Here is a 16,935-nt window from a genome sequence, read left to right as displayed (position 1 = left end):
CTGCAGTCTTGGCACAATGGTCATCATTCCTCCATCAGCAGTTCATGTCTGTTTGTACAAAATATTTTGTTTGTCCCTTTTTGAAAGCTCTTTTTCCTGGGCAATGTCCAGTCTTATTCCAGAGCTGTTTTAGAAGTTGATTAATGTTTGCCAGATATCTTTAAACTGTGCTTCCCTCTTTTCTCCCAGGTACTTAAAAAATCTTTATCTGCGGTGAAATCCCACTGGAAAGAGAAGCAAGATTATGCCTACGCTTGTGAGCAAATGAAATCAATCCGGCAGGACCTCACAGTAAGCCTGTTCAGGCCTTGGTGGGGGCAGAAAGACATGGCTCAATTCACAATTTGAATGCCAAGCTATAATTTTCTAACCATGTTAGATTAGACTTAACCATGTTAAGTCATACGTGGCTGTCTTCATGCATCCTTCAAAGCCACAATTAGCAGAGCCAAAACAAACTAGACATCAATACAATATGAAGCTGGCCACCACTCTGGTAGTCGGATTAAAATGTCTCTCAATATATTTGGTTGCTAGTTGTCATTTTGAAGGTGGAGAAGTCAGAGGAACTTTGGCTACTTTAGAATAAGAATTGGGTTCTCAAATTAGACTAGAGCTTTATACTGTAATTGGAGTGTTCTTTGGTAGAAGCAGCAAAATTTGGCAACCTGGAACACACCCTTCTTCTCCCACCCCCTTTTAAAAAAAAGGTTGGAAAATGTCTTAATGGTAAGATTTTTAAGTTGGAGGGTTTCAAGCTTTTTCATGCCATAAAAGCAATGATCATATTTTAAGATTTTGCTGAGTTGCTAGCAGACATATCCTGAGTTGCTAGCTGACATTTGTGAGTTTTAACTCAAATTCCACAAAGGAAAATCAGCTACAAAACCAGTATTTTTTATTGTTAGAATGATCTCTGGTTCTTTAGCTGGTAGCTAGTTTGGTTAAACCCAGCCCCAGCCCATTGTGAAAAGATTAGCCTTGAGATGACATTAGTGGGACAGTATCTTAAAACTTACTTCTTTTGCCTACTGTCCATTGCCAACTGTTGCCTTTTGCGAAGGTAAAAAAAAATAGATTTTAGAAGTAGGAGTTGGAAACTCCCCTGGAAGCAAAGATATTCACAGTCTGCCCTGGATACAGTGAGGGGGGAAAAACATTTGATCCCTTGCTGATTTTGTAAGTTTGCCCAATGACAACGAAATGATCAGTCTCTAATTTTAATGGTAGGTTTATTTTAACAGTGAAGAGACAGAACAGCAACAACAAAACCCAGAAAAACGCATTTCAAAAAAGCTATACATTGATTTGCATTTTAATGAGTGAAATTAGTATTTGACCCCTGCGTAAAACATGACTTAGTACTTGGTGCAAAGCCCTTGTTGGCAGTCACAGAGGCCAGACGTGTCTTGTAGTTGGCCACCAGAGTTGCACACCTCAGGAGGGATTTTTTCCCCACTCCTTTTTGCAGATCCTCCAAGTCATTAAGGTCTAGAGGCTGAGTTTCAAAAAAGCTATAAATTGATTTGCATTTTAATGAGTGAAAGACCCCTTCGTAAAACATGACTTAGTACTTGATGCAAAGCCCTTGTTGGAAGTCACAGAGGCCAGACATTTCTTGTAGTTGGCCACCAGATTTGCACACCTCAGGAGGGATTTTTTTCCCCACTCCTTTTTGCAGATCCTCTCCAAGTCATTAAGGTCTAGAGGCTGATGTTTGGTAGCTCTAACCTTCAGCTCCCTCCACAGATTTTCTGTGGGATTAAGGTCTGGATGTTAATGTGCTTCTTCTTGAGCCACTCCTTTGTTGCCTTGGCCATGTGTTTTGGGTCTTTTATCATGCTGGAATACCCATCTACGAACCATTTTCAACGCCCTGGCTGAGGGAAGGAGATTCTCACCCAAGATTTTGATGGTACATGGCCCCGTCCATTGCCCCTTTGATGCGATGAAGTTGTCCTGTTCCCTTAGCAGAAAAACATCCCCAAAGCATAAGGTTTCCACCTCCGTGTTTGACGGTGGGGGTAGTATTCTTGGGGTCACAGGCAGCATTCCTCCTCCAAACATGGGTGAGTTGAGTGGATGCCAAAGAGCTCGATTTTGGTCTCCTCTGACCACAACACTTTCACCCAGTTCTCCTGCGAATCAGTCAGATGTTCATTGGAAAACTTCAGACGGGCCTGTACACGTGCTTTCTTGAGCAGGGGGACCTTATGGGCACTGCAGGATTTCAGACCTTCACGGCGTAGTATGTTACCAATTGTTTTCTTGGAGACTATGGTCCCACCTGCCTTGAGATCATTGACAAGATCTTCCCATGTAGTTCTGGGTTGATTGTTCACTGTTCTCATGATTATTGAAACTCCATGAGGTGAGATCATGCATGGAGCCCCAGACTGAGAGAGATTGATAGTTATTTTGTGTTTCTTCCATTTGTGAATAATCGCACCAACTATTGTCACTTCTCACCAAGCTGCTTGGCAATAGTCTTGTAGCCCATTCCAGCCTTCTGTAGGTCTACAATATTGTCCCTGATATCATTGTACAGTTCTTTAGTCCCGGCCATGGTGGAGAGTTTGGAATCTGTTCTGTGGGCAGATATCTTTTATACAGGTAACAAGCTAAGATTAGGAGCACTTCCTTTAAGAGAGTGCTCCTAATCTCTGCTCGTTACCTGTATAAAAGACACCTGGGAGCCAGAAATCTTGCTGATTGATAGGGGATCAAATACCTATTTCACTCATTAAAATGCAAATCAATTTATAACTTTTTTGAAATGCATTTTTCTGGATTTTTTGTTATTCTGTCTCACTATTAAAATAAACCTACCATTACAATTATAGACTGATCATTTCTTTGTCAGTGGGGAAACGTACAAAATCAGCAGGGGATCAAATAATTTTTTCACTCACTGTATGTACCTGATTTGGGATCATTGAAGGGTTTTCAGATAATTCTCAACTGAACTGTAATGGAGCCTGTCCATTTACATTCATATGACCTTTGTGGCCGATCCAATTTTGCAACCTTTTTTGGTGGTAGTCATTAAGCGAATCTCTATTCCAACCTCTTTCTTCTGTTGTGTGTAGAAATTTCAAGTCACCCAAGCTAATATATGAATTCTTGGCAATCTCTCTCTTGCTCTGTTTAGGTTCAAGGAATCCGTGCAGAATTCACTGTGGAAGTATATGAAACCCATGCCAGAATAGCTCTGGAGAAGGTAAGACCTAGCAAAATATATTAATAAGATAATGCTCCGTGGCTCCAGGTTTAACTCCCATTTTTATCGATTGATATCTTTCCCCTATTTGCATTCTCATTAACATAAATATTAGATATGGCTACACTTTGGAAGAAAGAATGTAGTGGTGTGCAAAACCATTTAACTTGAAATATTTTGAAATTGAAATGCCCTGTTTTGAGTTTGAAATAATTTAACCCCACTGTGGATAAATACATTGAAGCAGTCAACTTCTGTCGCATGGTACTTCCACACAGAGTAAATCTTATCTAGTAGGAGTCATTTCCCTCTTTGCTTCTTAGTTGTGGAAGGAGATCTGTTTCCTTGGGCAAATTTTGAAAATATGCTTTTATTTTACTGCACAGATTCCAAAACAGGAAAAATGACTAGAGAGATGATTTGGAAGTCCTGTTCAACAACTTTGTCTCCCTGCCTTTTTTTTTTAAACCGTGTACACCTTCCTACCCCTGAAATTATTTGGGCAATTTACAGTATATTCCTTTAAGGATTGTAGAAAACGATTTGATTTTACTCTTATGGTGAATGTGTTCCTCTTGGGTCAAGGCAGTATAGAAATAGTGTAAATATTAGATAAGCTTGACATAAAGATAACAGCCCCTTCTGTACTTGGCAGAGCATAAAAAGTATAAATTGGTTCTTTTTGTGTTTTACTCATAACGACATGGCAACAGAAGAGAACTAATTTGTCTGGCTCAGATTTTGATTGAATTGTTGATTATATGAAGGTAGTCCTCGACTTACGACCTCCGTTGAGTCCAAAATTTCTGTTTGGTAGGCGAGACATTTGTTAAGTGAACTTTGCCCCATTTTATGACCTTTGTCACAATTGTTAAGTGAACCATTGCAATTGTTAAGTTAGTGACACAGTTGTTAAGTGAATCTGGCTTCCCCACATCAGAGAGTTGCAAAATGTGATCACGTGATCCCAGGTCACTGCAACTGTCATAAATATGAGCCAGTTGCCAAGCCTCTGAATTTTCATCACATAACCACGGGGATGCCACAATGGTCGTAACTATGAGAAACAGTCCTAAGTCATTTTTTTCAGTACCGTTGTAACTTTGAATGGCCACTAAATGAATTATAAGTCGAGGGCTGCCTGTCCCATCAGCTCTTAGTTGACTACAGAGGATTTTCTCCATTGATGATCCATCCCCAACCTGATCCTTCAGTTCCCTCCAGTGGTGTATCCATCACTGCTATCATTGAGTCCTTGCTGCTGATCATCTTCCTTTTTCTTTATGCCTTTCCCAGTATAACAGACTTTTCCAGAGAGCTCAGTCAATTTGCTATCACACTGCAGCAAAGATTCTGGTATATGACACCTTAAATATTTTCCCTAATGATGATTTATTTTTTCCCAGGGTGATCATGAGGAGTTCAACCAGTGCCAGACACAACTGAAGTCTCTTTATGCAGAGAATCTTCCAGGAAATGTTGGAGAATTCACTGCTTACCGTATTCTCTATTACATTTTTACCAAGAACTCTGGAGGTACGTGGGGAGGGCTGTGGGGAGACAGTTTTGAGGCTAGTCTTTGAATTTACTTCAACATCTGGGAATTCTCCCTGTTGTGGAGAATTTCTGACAAACACTCTGGCCCTGTCGTGATCTTTACCGATTTAACCCAAGTGGTTGTACAGATGCTCCCAGATTCTGTATATTTTTTCTTCCAGCTATTTTTTCCCCCCATAATAGCTGGTGTCAGTCATTTTAGGAGACTTAAAATTCTGGAGAAGCTTTTGTGGAAGATGATTTTAAGGACTAAAGTGGATTTAACAGAGCAAAGAAGAGTAAATATTTTAGCCTAAGTCAGTTCATGATGAAAGTACTGACGATCCTTGAATTACAATCCCAATTGAAACTGGGGAATTCGTTGTTAAGCAGTGCGGTCATTAAGCAGCGTATCACGCGATCTCAATTTGCAACCTCCCCTGCTGGCTTCCCCATTGACTTTCCTTGTTGGAAGCCGGCCAGGATGGTTGCAAATGGTGATCACGTGACCCTGGATTGCTGCAACTCTCATAAAGGGGAGCCAGTTGCGAAGCTTCCTGGTCGCAATCCTGTGACCGCAGGGTTGCTGCCGACGGTCATAAGCGCAAAGACTTATCAGCATTATGCTTTTTTTCCTCCCCAGTGCTGCCATAACTTTGAATGGTTGCTAAATGAACGGCCGTAGGTTTGAGGAACACCTGTGAGTGGAGAAACGGGTTGTTTTGAGAGGCAGCTGGGGGTGACTTGCCTTTCTCCCTCCTGCAGATATCACCACTGAGCTGGCATACCTGACAAAGGAGTTGAAAAAGGACCCCTGTGTGGCACATGCTCTTGCCTTGCGAGCTGCCTGGGCCCTCTCCAATTACCACCGTTTCTTCTGTCTGTACCGCCAGGCCCCTTGCATGTCCGGCTACCTCATTGACAAGTTTGCTGAACGAGAGAGGAAAACGGCCCTCAAAGCCATGATCAAAACGTATGTGGAGCTGAACCGGTCCTTGGGTTGAAGTGGGAGGGGGGACGCCTCACACCCGCACACTTCCCTCCCGCTCCACCTCTGTCGCAGTGTCCGGCACAGGGGCAGATTAGTGTCCAGTAGTTAGAAGTGAGTCAAATGGGGGTACTCCTTTGAGCAACTTCCAAGGAAGGTGGCTTTGCCCCGGGCAGGTAAGTGTGGCAACTGCAATCTAGCAAGGCCAGCATCTAGGATGCTTGATTACAAACTGTCCCTCAGGTGGCAGGTTCACCGGAACTTTCTTGATTTGCTTAGATAGAAAACAAAATTCTTTCGCCGAAAAAGCCTTTTTGACTCTGAAACGTGGATCTAGAAGTCATGTTCGTTCAATAAGTGATGGCAGTTTTTATCTGAGTGCCCGACGACAAGTGGTTTACGGGCAGGGCTAGGAATGGGAGGCTGTGAGTTCTAGCCCCCCCCCCTTTAGGCACGGCAGCTGGTTGGGAAGTCCCTCAGCCCTCGTCCCCTCACAGGATGGCACTTGAGAGGAAAATAGGAGGCGTAGAACATTGCATGCGCTGGCTTGAGTTTCATAAATAAAGGTGAGATATAAATCAAATAGTAAATAAAATAAGCCATTAGGGCAAAGCAAAGCCAAACTGAAAATGCGGGCTTGTGGGAAGAATTGGAGTAGGCCTCAGATTGCCCTCACGGTTTACACTTTGCTCTTTATCTTTCATTCTGTACCTGAAAGGACAGACTCGGGCCTACCAGAAACAGGCATTCTCAGTAGATGTCCTTGTGCTATGAATATTCATCCTGGTTCTCTCGCAGTCTCTTCAGTTGGGTGGCAATCTCTCCTGTTTATAGCTCTCCTTCCTGGCCTTTTCCCTTCCCACGTTTTGGGCAGATAAAATAGGGAGAAGACGAGGTGAGGTGCTGTACCAACGCTTGGCCCTGCTGTAGAGATGATCCAGGTCCCCCCCGGCAGTTGGGTCAAGGTAGCAGAAAGGAACTCTGGCATGGGCGCAAGAAGTGGCCAGGACATAGGTTAAGATGTTTGGTGGATGATAAAAACAAGATAAATCTATTGTTTCGTACGCTGGTCTTTGATAGTGAATAGTTCATGACCAGGGGAGAATTGAATTTGCTCTTAAAAAACGGTAAATGTTAGTTGCTGAGGTATTATGCTTCTGCACACATGTACCGTTCTCTGCCCTGCTTCTTTCCAAAAAAAAAAAAAGTCTTGATCACTCACAAGAATGCTGTAGAAAGTTATTCTGGTGTAGGGTTGTTTCTCTTACTACGGGAGGCACAACTTTAATTTTGATAACGCCGTCCCTATCGTCGTGAAGAGACGTCACTTCCTTTTTTTTTCTGAGTCCAAGTCTCCTGCTCTCCAACGATGAGCAAGAATCATGACTAACCCCCTTGCAGCGTTTTCTTTTGGTTTGGCTAATCAGTTACAAACCACCCCCCCCAAAAAAAGCACATCACACTGATGTATTAACGCTGGCAGCATGATCAGCAAACACAGTAAGAAAACGAATCTGACCAGAGTTACCTTCCGAAAAACGATCACTCCTAGAGATTGCGCGAAAAGGATAGCAGCTTCCATGGTTAAGCATCCCCATCAGTTCATCTTGAATCGTTCCCAAGGAGTGCTTTTTTTGTTTGTTTCCCCCCCCCCCGCCCCTTAATCCGCGTTTCAGAACCGCTCCATTAAAAAAAGGTAGAAGGCAGTTTCAGAAGCTGCCCTATTGGTGGTGGCGGTGGTGATGATGGTGGCGGGGCCTCTTGGAGTAGTTCCGTTTCTCCCCTCTTCAGCATAAGGAGACTCCCGAACTCTTATCAGAAGTCTGTCTGGTCCAGCATTTTTCCCCTGAGTGACCAGCCCGTGCCTGTAGCGAGGCCACAAGCAGCAATATATCATAACGCCGGACCATCCTACAGTAGGTGCGTCCTCACTGCTGACATTCCAAGGCCTTTGGAAATAACTGGAAGGAGAAACTTGAGAGACGGGTTGACTTGGTTTCCGCCTATTGGCCAGGGTAACTAGAGGTAAAAGAGCCACAAGGTCAGCAGGATTTCGGCTTGTCATAGTTTCTCGTGTGCTGCCCTTTCCCATTCACCAGTGTCTCTTTTTATCTCCCTCAGTTTCCGCCCGGTGCTTCCGATCTCCTACGTTGTGTCAGAGCTGGCCTTCGAGAGCGAGGAGGAGTGCCAAGCTTTCCTTGCAGCTCTGTCCCTTGTGTACACTAGCCCCGACGCCACCAAGATTGACTGCAAGCAGAGCTTGGCGGTCCTGGCCAATTTCTGAAAAGCAGGAAACAAAAAAAAACCAAAACAAAAAAAACCACACCCACTGCCCTGTTCTCTAGCCTGTTTTTAACATGTACATATATATGTAGATATACGTCGGCCTTCGTGTGTGTATATATGTATATAAAATCAGATAACAGTTGGCTGCCGTGGGCAAGCTGGGACTTGCTCTGCCACTTCGCCCGCTGTCCACCACGCGGCTTGGATAGAAGAGGGTAAGATCCGCGAACATCAGATGGCGTCCGAGATCACCGGAAGCAGAAGAGCAGAGAGTTCGGTCACACGAGTCTTGGGGTTTGCCAGCAACAGGGAAAGGAGGTTGCAGGGGAGAATTAAGTTTTTGCACCGTTTACAGTCATCTGTTCCTCCCCCTTCCTCTCATGTCAAGATCCATGAGTTGCTAGAACCCCTGTCTCTCTCCCCCCCCCCCCCCGTAGTCCAAAATTGCCAGGATAAAGAGTTGGAAATCTGTGGATTAATTATGGGAGATGATGTGCTGCCTTGTGTGTTACCATCTCTTCACTGTCATAAGGATTCAGGAAGCTAGAAGATTTTCTCCCTGAGCCACAGAGCAATCCCTCTTAATTTATTTTTAATTATTATTATTATTATTATTTTGGTAAAAGTCTCACCAGGCATTGCTTTATTCCACTTGACAGATCTGAAAAAGGCACCGGTACACGAGCACATATATGGCTCTGTGAATATATGTGAAATATGGTTTTGTACAGAAGCTACAAGTTTGTAAATAATACTAGACAAATTCTTTTGTTTCTTAAGAGAGAGAGAGAGAGAAAAAAAAATCCATGTTTTTCTACTTTTATAATGATGCAATATTTAACAGATGGTTTCCTCTGAAGATGAAAAATTCAGGTTTTGCGTGCGCATTTTGTGTTCTTTATTGTGCTCCTCAAAAACTAACACTGTCTCAGTTTTTTCCCTCTTCCGAGCTACGGCCTGGCTATGAAAAAGCTTGAGAGATGCCCACCTCTCCAGTCCAACACAAAAACAGCCTGCGGGGGGAAAGAGCAAAGCAAAATCTGTCTTCACATATTTCCTACCAGTTCAGAGACTTTTTTCTTAACGCAAAGGAGGATGTGAGAGACTTCTTTGTTAACAAAACCCCGCAAGGATGTGGCCACGACAAACGAAGCAAATCCAGCGAAGGCATGGTTGCACAGCTGTGAAATCAGATCAACAAACAAGATGATCTTCACAGTCTCCTCTTCTGTTTGTGTTCTGGAGTTGTCATGCTAAGTTTTTTTTTAATTTATTTTTTTTTCTCCCTCTGTCCTCAGTTCTTTACAGGTAAACATGAAAATGCACCACCCATTTTCACTTTTCTCTCGTCAACATTTGTTTGAGTTTTGTTTTTCAAGTTTTGAAAGATTGTCCAATAATTTTTTTTGTTGTTTTCTTTCTCCCACCCTCTCCCCCACTCTTAGTCTCTCTAGCTTCTCATAATCCCTCTTTCCCCTCTGTTCTCTTTTGCTCTAACACCCCTTTCTTTTTGTTTTCGAACATGTGTAATTTGGGGATATTTTGGCTTGGGCTGGATTTTCAAAAATTCCTTTTTCCTTTTCAGAAACCTGAATTTTCTCCCATTTGATTAAAGTCAGATTTTTAAAACAGTGCCATCTGCTTCAGTGTGGTGGTGTTCAAAGCCTAGCAGAGGTTGTGGGCCGCAGTGACAAGCGACTAACTTTTCTGTCAGTGCAATCTTAATGTTCTAAAGGGTGGCCATAGTTTATTTCCGCTTATACAGGGGATCCTCGACTGGTGAGCTAGCAACCAGTCAAGGTTGTGACAGACCTGCCTGGGAGCTACTTACAGACCAGATTTGAATGCCCCTCAAGGTCACATGTCTAAACTTTGGGTCCTTAGCAGCTGGACCAGGTTGATGGTTGGTTGCAGCATTCCAGTACATGACTATTCTATGTCTTTAACAACAAAAACGGCATCTGCTTCCAGTTTTCGACAAAAAAGGTCGGTCGTGTGACCCAGCGGTCCCCAATCTTTCTAGCTCTACAGACTGGCGACCGGAGGTGGTGGTGGTGGAAGGGGATGGTTTCGCGTATGCGTGCACCACTTAACACAAATGAAATGCCCAGCCGCAGACCAGCGGTAAGGGGGCCGTTTATGTGACCAACCCGTTTACAATCGCCACACATCGCAACCACAATGGGCAGACCCCATTACCATCATAAACGAAGGATTACCTGAATTACAAGTTTTGTCTTTTCCCCAGCCTTGCACATTTCAGCTGCTGGCAATTGGGTGTGTGTGTGTGTGAAGGTGTTACATATTTGTGTCACTGGTTTGTCCCGGTACTCTAGTCTGTGGCTGTCTCATGGGAGGGGAATGTTGTAGCTGGACTACTTTTTTCCAGCAGAAGAATTTCATGTAGAACAGTTTGCAGATTTCAGACTTAACTCATGCTGCAGGAATGGATAATATCAGCGCAGTGTTTCTGCAGTTATTTCAGGTGTAAAGATACAGAAGCTAGATATTCAATTGGATTCTGCTAGTTTCCGCTAAAGCCAAATCCCATTAGTATTCTGCTAAATAATTTTATTATTATACTTATTGGAGAAGATTGATGAGCTAACATGGCACGTTAACTGGTTTGGTTTCCAGAATATCACAGATTAGAGTAATTGACAAGGTTACCTCGGATAGCTACATCTTCTGGTGTAGAGGGGTCTTACTAAAGGAAGGAGGTACATAAGTGCTCAGATGGGTCAATTATTTCCAAAGTATATGTAAGAGTGGTAAATAACCTGTGGGTAGTATGTGGCTCAGTGGGTTAGGACGCTGAGCTTGTCGATCAGAAGGTCATCAGTTTGGCGGGTCGAATCCCGAGTGCCGCGTAACAGAGTGAGCGCCTGTTACTCGTCCCAGCTTCTGCCAACCTAGCAGTTCGAAAGCACATAAAAATGCAAGTAGAAAAGCGGTGCGGAAAGTGAAAGTGCGCAATAGAATTAAGTGGTGTGAAAATGTCTACCAAGTCAACTAAAGTTCCTAGAAGCGCGGGGGCTTCGCCAGTTCAGCAATCTTCATTACAGGCTCTAATGCCCCCTCCTTCCGCACCCGCACCAGCTTTAACAATAAAAGATCTGCAGGATGTTTTGCAAGAGGCTTTGAAAAAACAATCTCAGCAAATAGCTGAGCTTATTGAGGAGAAGAATACAGAAATAAGGGCAGACATTTTGCTTGCATTTCAAGGAATGGCTGTTTGTATTGAACGCTTGGATGAGAAAGTGGAAGAACTTAGCCAAAATAATATGAGATTAGATGCCAAAATGATGGATGCTGAAACTGATGGAAAAGATTGATGATGATTTATTATTGGTGCAGTATAGAGAGATGGAGTTTGCTGTGAGAATTAGAGGTTTGAAAGAAGATCCTAAGAAAAATTTGAAAAAAGTATTTTCAGAAGCTCTTGAACAGATTCTGGGGCGTTCAGCAGAAGATATTATGGTGGATATAGACAAAATATTTCGTGTTAATTCCTGGATTGCAAGACAAAGGAAGCTACCTAGAGATGTGGTGGTTTATTTTACAAAGAGAGCAATTAGAAATGAGGTTATTCAAGCCTTTTATAATAATAAATTTACAGTTGCAGAGCAAGAAGTTTTAATTTTGAAAGAGATCCCTCCAAGAATTTTAAGGAGAAGGAAAGAATTTGCTTTTTTATGGGCAGTTACAGGCAAGATGGAAAGAGGATCAGAAAGTTGGTTTTTCGATGATTGATGAAAATTTGGTAAAACAAATTAGATCAAGGTCAAGCACATATAAAAAGGATATATAATGCATTGATAGAAATCGACTCAGAAACGGAACTTGTTAAAGATTGTATGATAAAGTGGGCCCAGAATTTTCAAGAGGTTATAACAATGGATACTTGGGAAAAGATTTGGGTTAGAAATGTAAAATTTACACAGGCCCAAAATTTAAGAGAATTTTTATAAAATGTTTTATAGGGGGCATTTAGATCCTAAAAAACTAGCAAGTATGTATCCGAACTGTCAGCCCAAATGCTGGAGGTGTGGTTGCGAGGATGCAACGTATTTTCATATATGGTGGACTTGTAAAAAGGTTAAAGCTTTTTGGATTAAAATATGGTGGAATAAGCAAAAGATATTTAAGAAAAGGATAAAGTTTTCTCCGCAGTTGTTTTTGTTGGGTATTATTACAGATGCTACTGTTATAGACACTAAATTGATGTTGAACTTAATCACGGCAGCAAGACTTTTAGTAGCGCAATATTGGAAGAAGGAGGAACTGCCGACTATAGAAGAGTGGACTTTGAAAGTTTCTAACTTGGCGGAAATGGCAAATATTTCAGCATATTTGAAAGAACAATTGCAACAGAGATATATTGTGGAATGGAGAAGATGGATTGAATACATTCAGAATAAATACGGGACTAAAAAGTTTCATCTAGCATTTGAATAAGTAGGGGATTTTTATGATGCATAATTAGTTATCTGTTATTACTTATTAATATGACTATGGTGAGTTAAAGTGCGATAGAATTTAATGTTTTATTTTTATTGTTAGCATATTTTAGCCTATGCTTGTATCACTATACCCTGTATTCAGCTCTGGGAAGTTGGGGAGGGGGGAGGGGAGGGTTGGGGAGAGGAGAGGGGGGAGTTTTTTTGTATTTAAAAATGTAAAACTTTTTAATAAAAAAAAGAAAAATAGGGACCACTACGGTGGGAAGGTAACAGCGTTCCGTGCGCCTTTGGCGTCTAGTCATGCCGGCCACATGACCACGGAGACGTCCTCGGACAAGCGCTGGCTCTTCGGCTTTGAAACGGAGATGAGCACCGGCCCCTAGAGTTGGAAACGACTAGCACGCATGTGGCTAACCAGCACACTATCTGTGGTCCCCCAGAGGAAGTAACAGCTGGAACATTAGAATATTCTCAGCTGCAGGTCTTGGCACAGACTTCAGACCTTGAGGCATCTTTTGTTATTCTAAATATCAGTATAATTCCCCCCCCCCCCGTTAGGTGCTCCTCATTGTTTTTTCTGGTGATGGCATCACCAAACTGGAGCTTCTAGACATGGTGTGAAGCCAAAGCACCATCTGGAGAAAGCTTAATACCAGTTAAGAGGATTAAGTCTTGATTTTTTAATCTACAGGGCAAGCCAGCATCTTTTGTCTTGAGATGGAAGACCTGGAAACGCCCTTCCAAATTTGAAGGCGGACATGTGTTGCATGCCCAAATGTTAATATATGTATCAAGTCTTGATTGAAAGCTAAAGTACAGTTCAAAGGCCTTCACTACAACTGAGATCATTTTTTTTAACCACTGAAAATTACACATTATACTAAAAGCCAATGCACCTCTCTCTCAACCCTACCTATCAGGACTGTGGATCAGAAATGCTAAACCAGAGCAGAAGAAACTCTACTTTTAGCTTTCAGTGCCCTTTAAAAAACAACAAAACTTTAAAAAGAGTACAGGAGACAGCTAGTTACTTTATATTGTTTTACGTTCTCCTCTTTCTCACTCTAATGGCAGAAAGTGAAGAGGAACTAAAGAGCCTCTTGTTGCGGGTGAAGAAGGAGAGTGCAAAAGTTGGGTTGAAACTTAACATTAAGAAAACCAAAATCATGGCATCCGGCCCTCTCAATTCCTGGCAAATAGATGGGGAAGAAATGGAGGTAGTGACAGATTTTATTTTCCTGGGCTCCAAGATCACCGCAGATGGGGACTGTAGTCAAGAAATTAAAAGACGCTTGTTCCTGGGGAGGAAGGCCATGGCAAATCTAGACAGCACACTAAAAAGCAGAGACATCACCCTGTCAACAAAAGTGCGTATAGTCAAGGCTATGGTCTTCCCAGTTGCAATGTATGGCAGTGAAAGCTGGACCATAAAAAAGGCTGAGCGCCAAAGAATTGAGGCCTTTGAACTATGGTGCTGGAGAAGACTCCTGCGATTCCCTTGGACTGCAAGGTGATCAAACCGGTCAGTCCTAGAGGAGATCAACCCTGACTGCTCTTTAGAAGGCCAGATCCTGAAACTAAAACTCAAATACTTTGGCCACCTAGTGAGAAGGAAGGACTCCCTGGAGAAGAGCCTAATGCTGGGAAAGATTGAGGGCAAGAGAAGAAGGGGACGACAGAGAATGAGGCGGCTGGATGGAGTCACTGAAGCAGTAGGCGTGAGCTTAAATGGACTCCAGAAGATGGTAGAGGACAGGAAGGCCTGGAGGAACGTTGTCCATAGGGTCGCGATGGGTCGGACACGACTTCGCAACTAACAACAACTTTCTCCTCCACCTTTGCAACCTCAAAAAGGCTTTGGTTTAATACAGATAAATTCCAGTATCTCAATAGGCCCTTTGTAGCACCTTTTTAGCATGTATGCATCAAGGTCTTTTTTCAGAGTTGGTTAGCATGTTGGATTTATCAGAAGCAGCCTTGGAGCTACAAATACGACATTTGTCTGCAACACCTTAAAGCAGATGTCCTTTCCTATGATCATATGTGGACAGCAATTACACAATTCCAGGAAAAGATGTAGCCCCGTTTTCCTTCATTTCCAGTATCAATGCAAAGGGAGTCTCTAGAGACCCAACACACTTATAACCCTATCTAAAAGTATCTGGAAAGGGATTGTTAAAAACATTACACCTTTATTGTGCATTATTCATCTGTTTAAATCAAGGCAAAAAAAATTTTTCATTAGTGTTACCACAGACATGTCAAACACAAGGCCCGGGGGCCGGATCCGGCCCGCAAAGTGGTTTCATGTGGCCCGCGAAGCCATCCTGGAAACAGTGAGGGAAGGGCCCCCACTGCCTTGGCCCTGGCCCAGAGAACCTCCTTCTGCCAGAGACCCCCAGTTCTGTCCCACTCCTGCCCAGGCCCCCATAGGCACCCTTGATGCCAATGATGTAGAGCTGGCCATGCCCACCCAGTAGGCCATACGCACTCCAGCCATGCCCACCCAGTAGCCATGCCCACCCAGTAGGCCACGCCCACCCTGGCCATACCCCCCCAGGGCAACCACAATGCTGATGTGGCCCTCAATGAAATTGAGTTTGACACCCCTGTGTTACCACAATGCTCCTGTTCTTTTTTTTTCTCCCCTGCCCCAATTTGATCAACTGTTCCATTACAGTTGTAGTTAAAGTGCTCCAAACAGATGCTGCTGGGGAATTCTGGGAGTTGAAGTCCATACAGCTTCAAGTTGCCCAGCCCTGTGCATTGTCTTTTTCTAAAGAGTAAGACGTTCATTTGGGAGGCATCTCCAGTTCAGTTCAACTTCCTCCGTATAAATCCAATTTCAGTATGCTGACGTACACGTGATCGGTTCTTTTGCCTTTTCCTACCTCATAAAAACCCACGGACTCTACTGCTTGGACGCCTAACTCCTCCACTGTAGGAGCCCAAGCCAAACCAGATGGGAGCCGTGGCATCCCCTTCCTAGGTGGGACCTTCACGACAGTCAAATGGAACTTCCCTTTGGAGAGAGGGCAAATCACAGCCAAGCCCTTTTGGGTGAAGGCGTCTTCCAGACTTTGAGCCAGGGCTCCCAATTGGGGTACAGGGTCTGGTGCCAAGTACAAAACCCGTGAATTAAAAGACTCCAGACGACGGAAGGAGAGAAGCAAGACTGGGGGCAGCAGTCGCTGAAAACCAGCCTGAAGTTCCTCCAGAGCCATCATCACTTTGTGGATTTCTTCAGGGGTGTCCAAGTGCAGCAGGCAAAGGGTGACATGCAGCGTAGCTCCGGGCACACAGTAGGGAATGAAGTCGGAGCTGACGGCACACAGAGCCTCCTGGAAATGTTTCGCGGCTTCCCGGATTTCTGGGCTGGTAATCGGGATAGCTATGAAATGGGTGGGGCGCTCCTTCGGATAGGAGCTCCTCCCTCTCCTCCTCTCCAACTCCACGTGTTCTTTCTCCATCACCGTTTCATTTTCTATTCCGACAGCGCAAGCATGTTTGAATTCTTCAGCATTAACCGAGACGACTGCCTCCCTCTCCTTTACTTTGCCGGACACTTTTCCTTCTTGGTGGAAGGACCTGTCTTCAACCAACTCCAAATTTTCCCCGGCTTCCCCCAAAGCCGTCGCTAACTTCTGCCCACAGCCTGTCCCGTCCAACTCTTTCTCTTTGGGTGAATTCCCATCCGCCTCTCCTTCAACTTGGAGGCTATTTGGAAGTCCCGATATTTCCTTCACGGCCTGGGCGTCGTCTTCTTCCTTCATCGCTTCTAAGATGGTTTTCCCACTTCCTGTGGAGCCAAAAACGTCGTCGGTGCGACTGGCTTTGTCCCAAACCACACGGTCTCTATATTTAAAATACTGGATCCTATGTTTTGGGATAGCCAGTATGCCAGGACCAACTGAAGCTAGATCCTCCCACGAGAAAGAAGTAAAAGATTCTTCTAAGATCCCCAAGAACCGGTCAAGGTAGCCGATCGAGAACTTCTCAGCAGGCACCTGTGTATCCCAGAGGAGTCGGGAAATGACATCCTCAGCTGTTTTCATGGCAGGTTTCTTCCCTTCTGCGAGCTGCAAGGAAGGAAGGCGGACAGGTCCAGGATCTTTTAAACGAACCTCACCAACATCACCAGGATGGTAGTTTTGGCAGCGGGCACCAAAACGGCAGCGTCCCTCCAAGAAAAAACGACAGGGAGGGTTGATATTAGGAGAGGACTCTTCAGTCAAGGACGAGTCTGGATCTCCCGATGCTTCCAGAAGACCGTCCGAAGAGTGGTCAGTGAAGTCCTTTTCAGAGGAGACAGCCGACTCATCCATCACTGAATGGGAGAAAGAATTAAAATCAGAAGAACGAAAGGCTGACTACATCCAGTTTCACTTGCTGTCCCGGAAACAGTTCATAGTAGCAGAGAAATTACGGGGTGAGTGGGACTG

At 43.8% G+C, this 16,935-nt stretch overlaps 2 protein-coding genes across 4 annotated transcripts in view; one reads left to right on the top strand and one right to left on the bottom strand.

The window, feature by feature from the left end:
• Positions 1–9,663, top strand: part of LOC308676519 (leukocyte receptor cluster member 8-like) — a 28,418-nt gene extending 18,755 nt beyond the window's left edge. Inside the window, exons 11-15 of one of the 3 annotated variants that reach the window (XR_014028308.1) lie at positions 190–291; positions 3,152–3,220; positions 4,627–4,756; positions 5,650–5,729; positions 7,866–9,663. Coding sequence is in view for 2 of the 3 variants with exons in the window: in XM_081342357.1 (XP_081198483.1) it covers positions 190–291; positions 3,152–3,220; positions 4,627–4,756; positions 5,522–5,729; positions 7,866–8,028 (672 nt within the window). In the remaining variant the exon portion in view is untranslated. Of the gene's footprint in view, positions 1–189; positions 292–3,151; positions 3,221–4,626; positions 4,757–5,521 lie in introns of all 3 variants that reach the window. The other 2 variants (XM_081342357.1, XM_081342358.1) reach the window with 2 other exon arrangements.
• A 5,447-nt stretch (positions 9,664–15,110) lies between these two features.
• LOC308676003 (leukocyte receptor cluster member 9-like) overlaps positions 15,111–16,935 on the bottom strand; it is a 4,296-nt gene continuing 2,471 nt past the window's right edge. Inside the window, exon 2 of the mRNA XM_081341694.1 lies at positions 15,111–16,820. Coding sequence (XP_081197820.1) covers positions 15,313–16,818 — 1,506 coding nt within the window. The 5' untranslated portion in view covers positions 16,819–16,820 and the 3' untranslated portion in view covers positions 15,111–15,312. The remainder of the gene's footprint in view (positions 16,821–16,935) is intronic.

Source organism: Vipera berus, assembly GCF_964194415.1.
Source record: "Vipera berus genome assembly, chromosome: W".
Classification (NCBI taxonomy): Eukaryota; Metazoa; Chordata; class Lepidosauria; order Squamata; family Viperidae; genus Vipera; species Vipera berus.
This window is presented reverse-complemented; position numbering and strand designations above follow the sequence as displayed.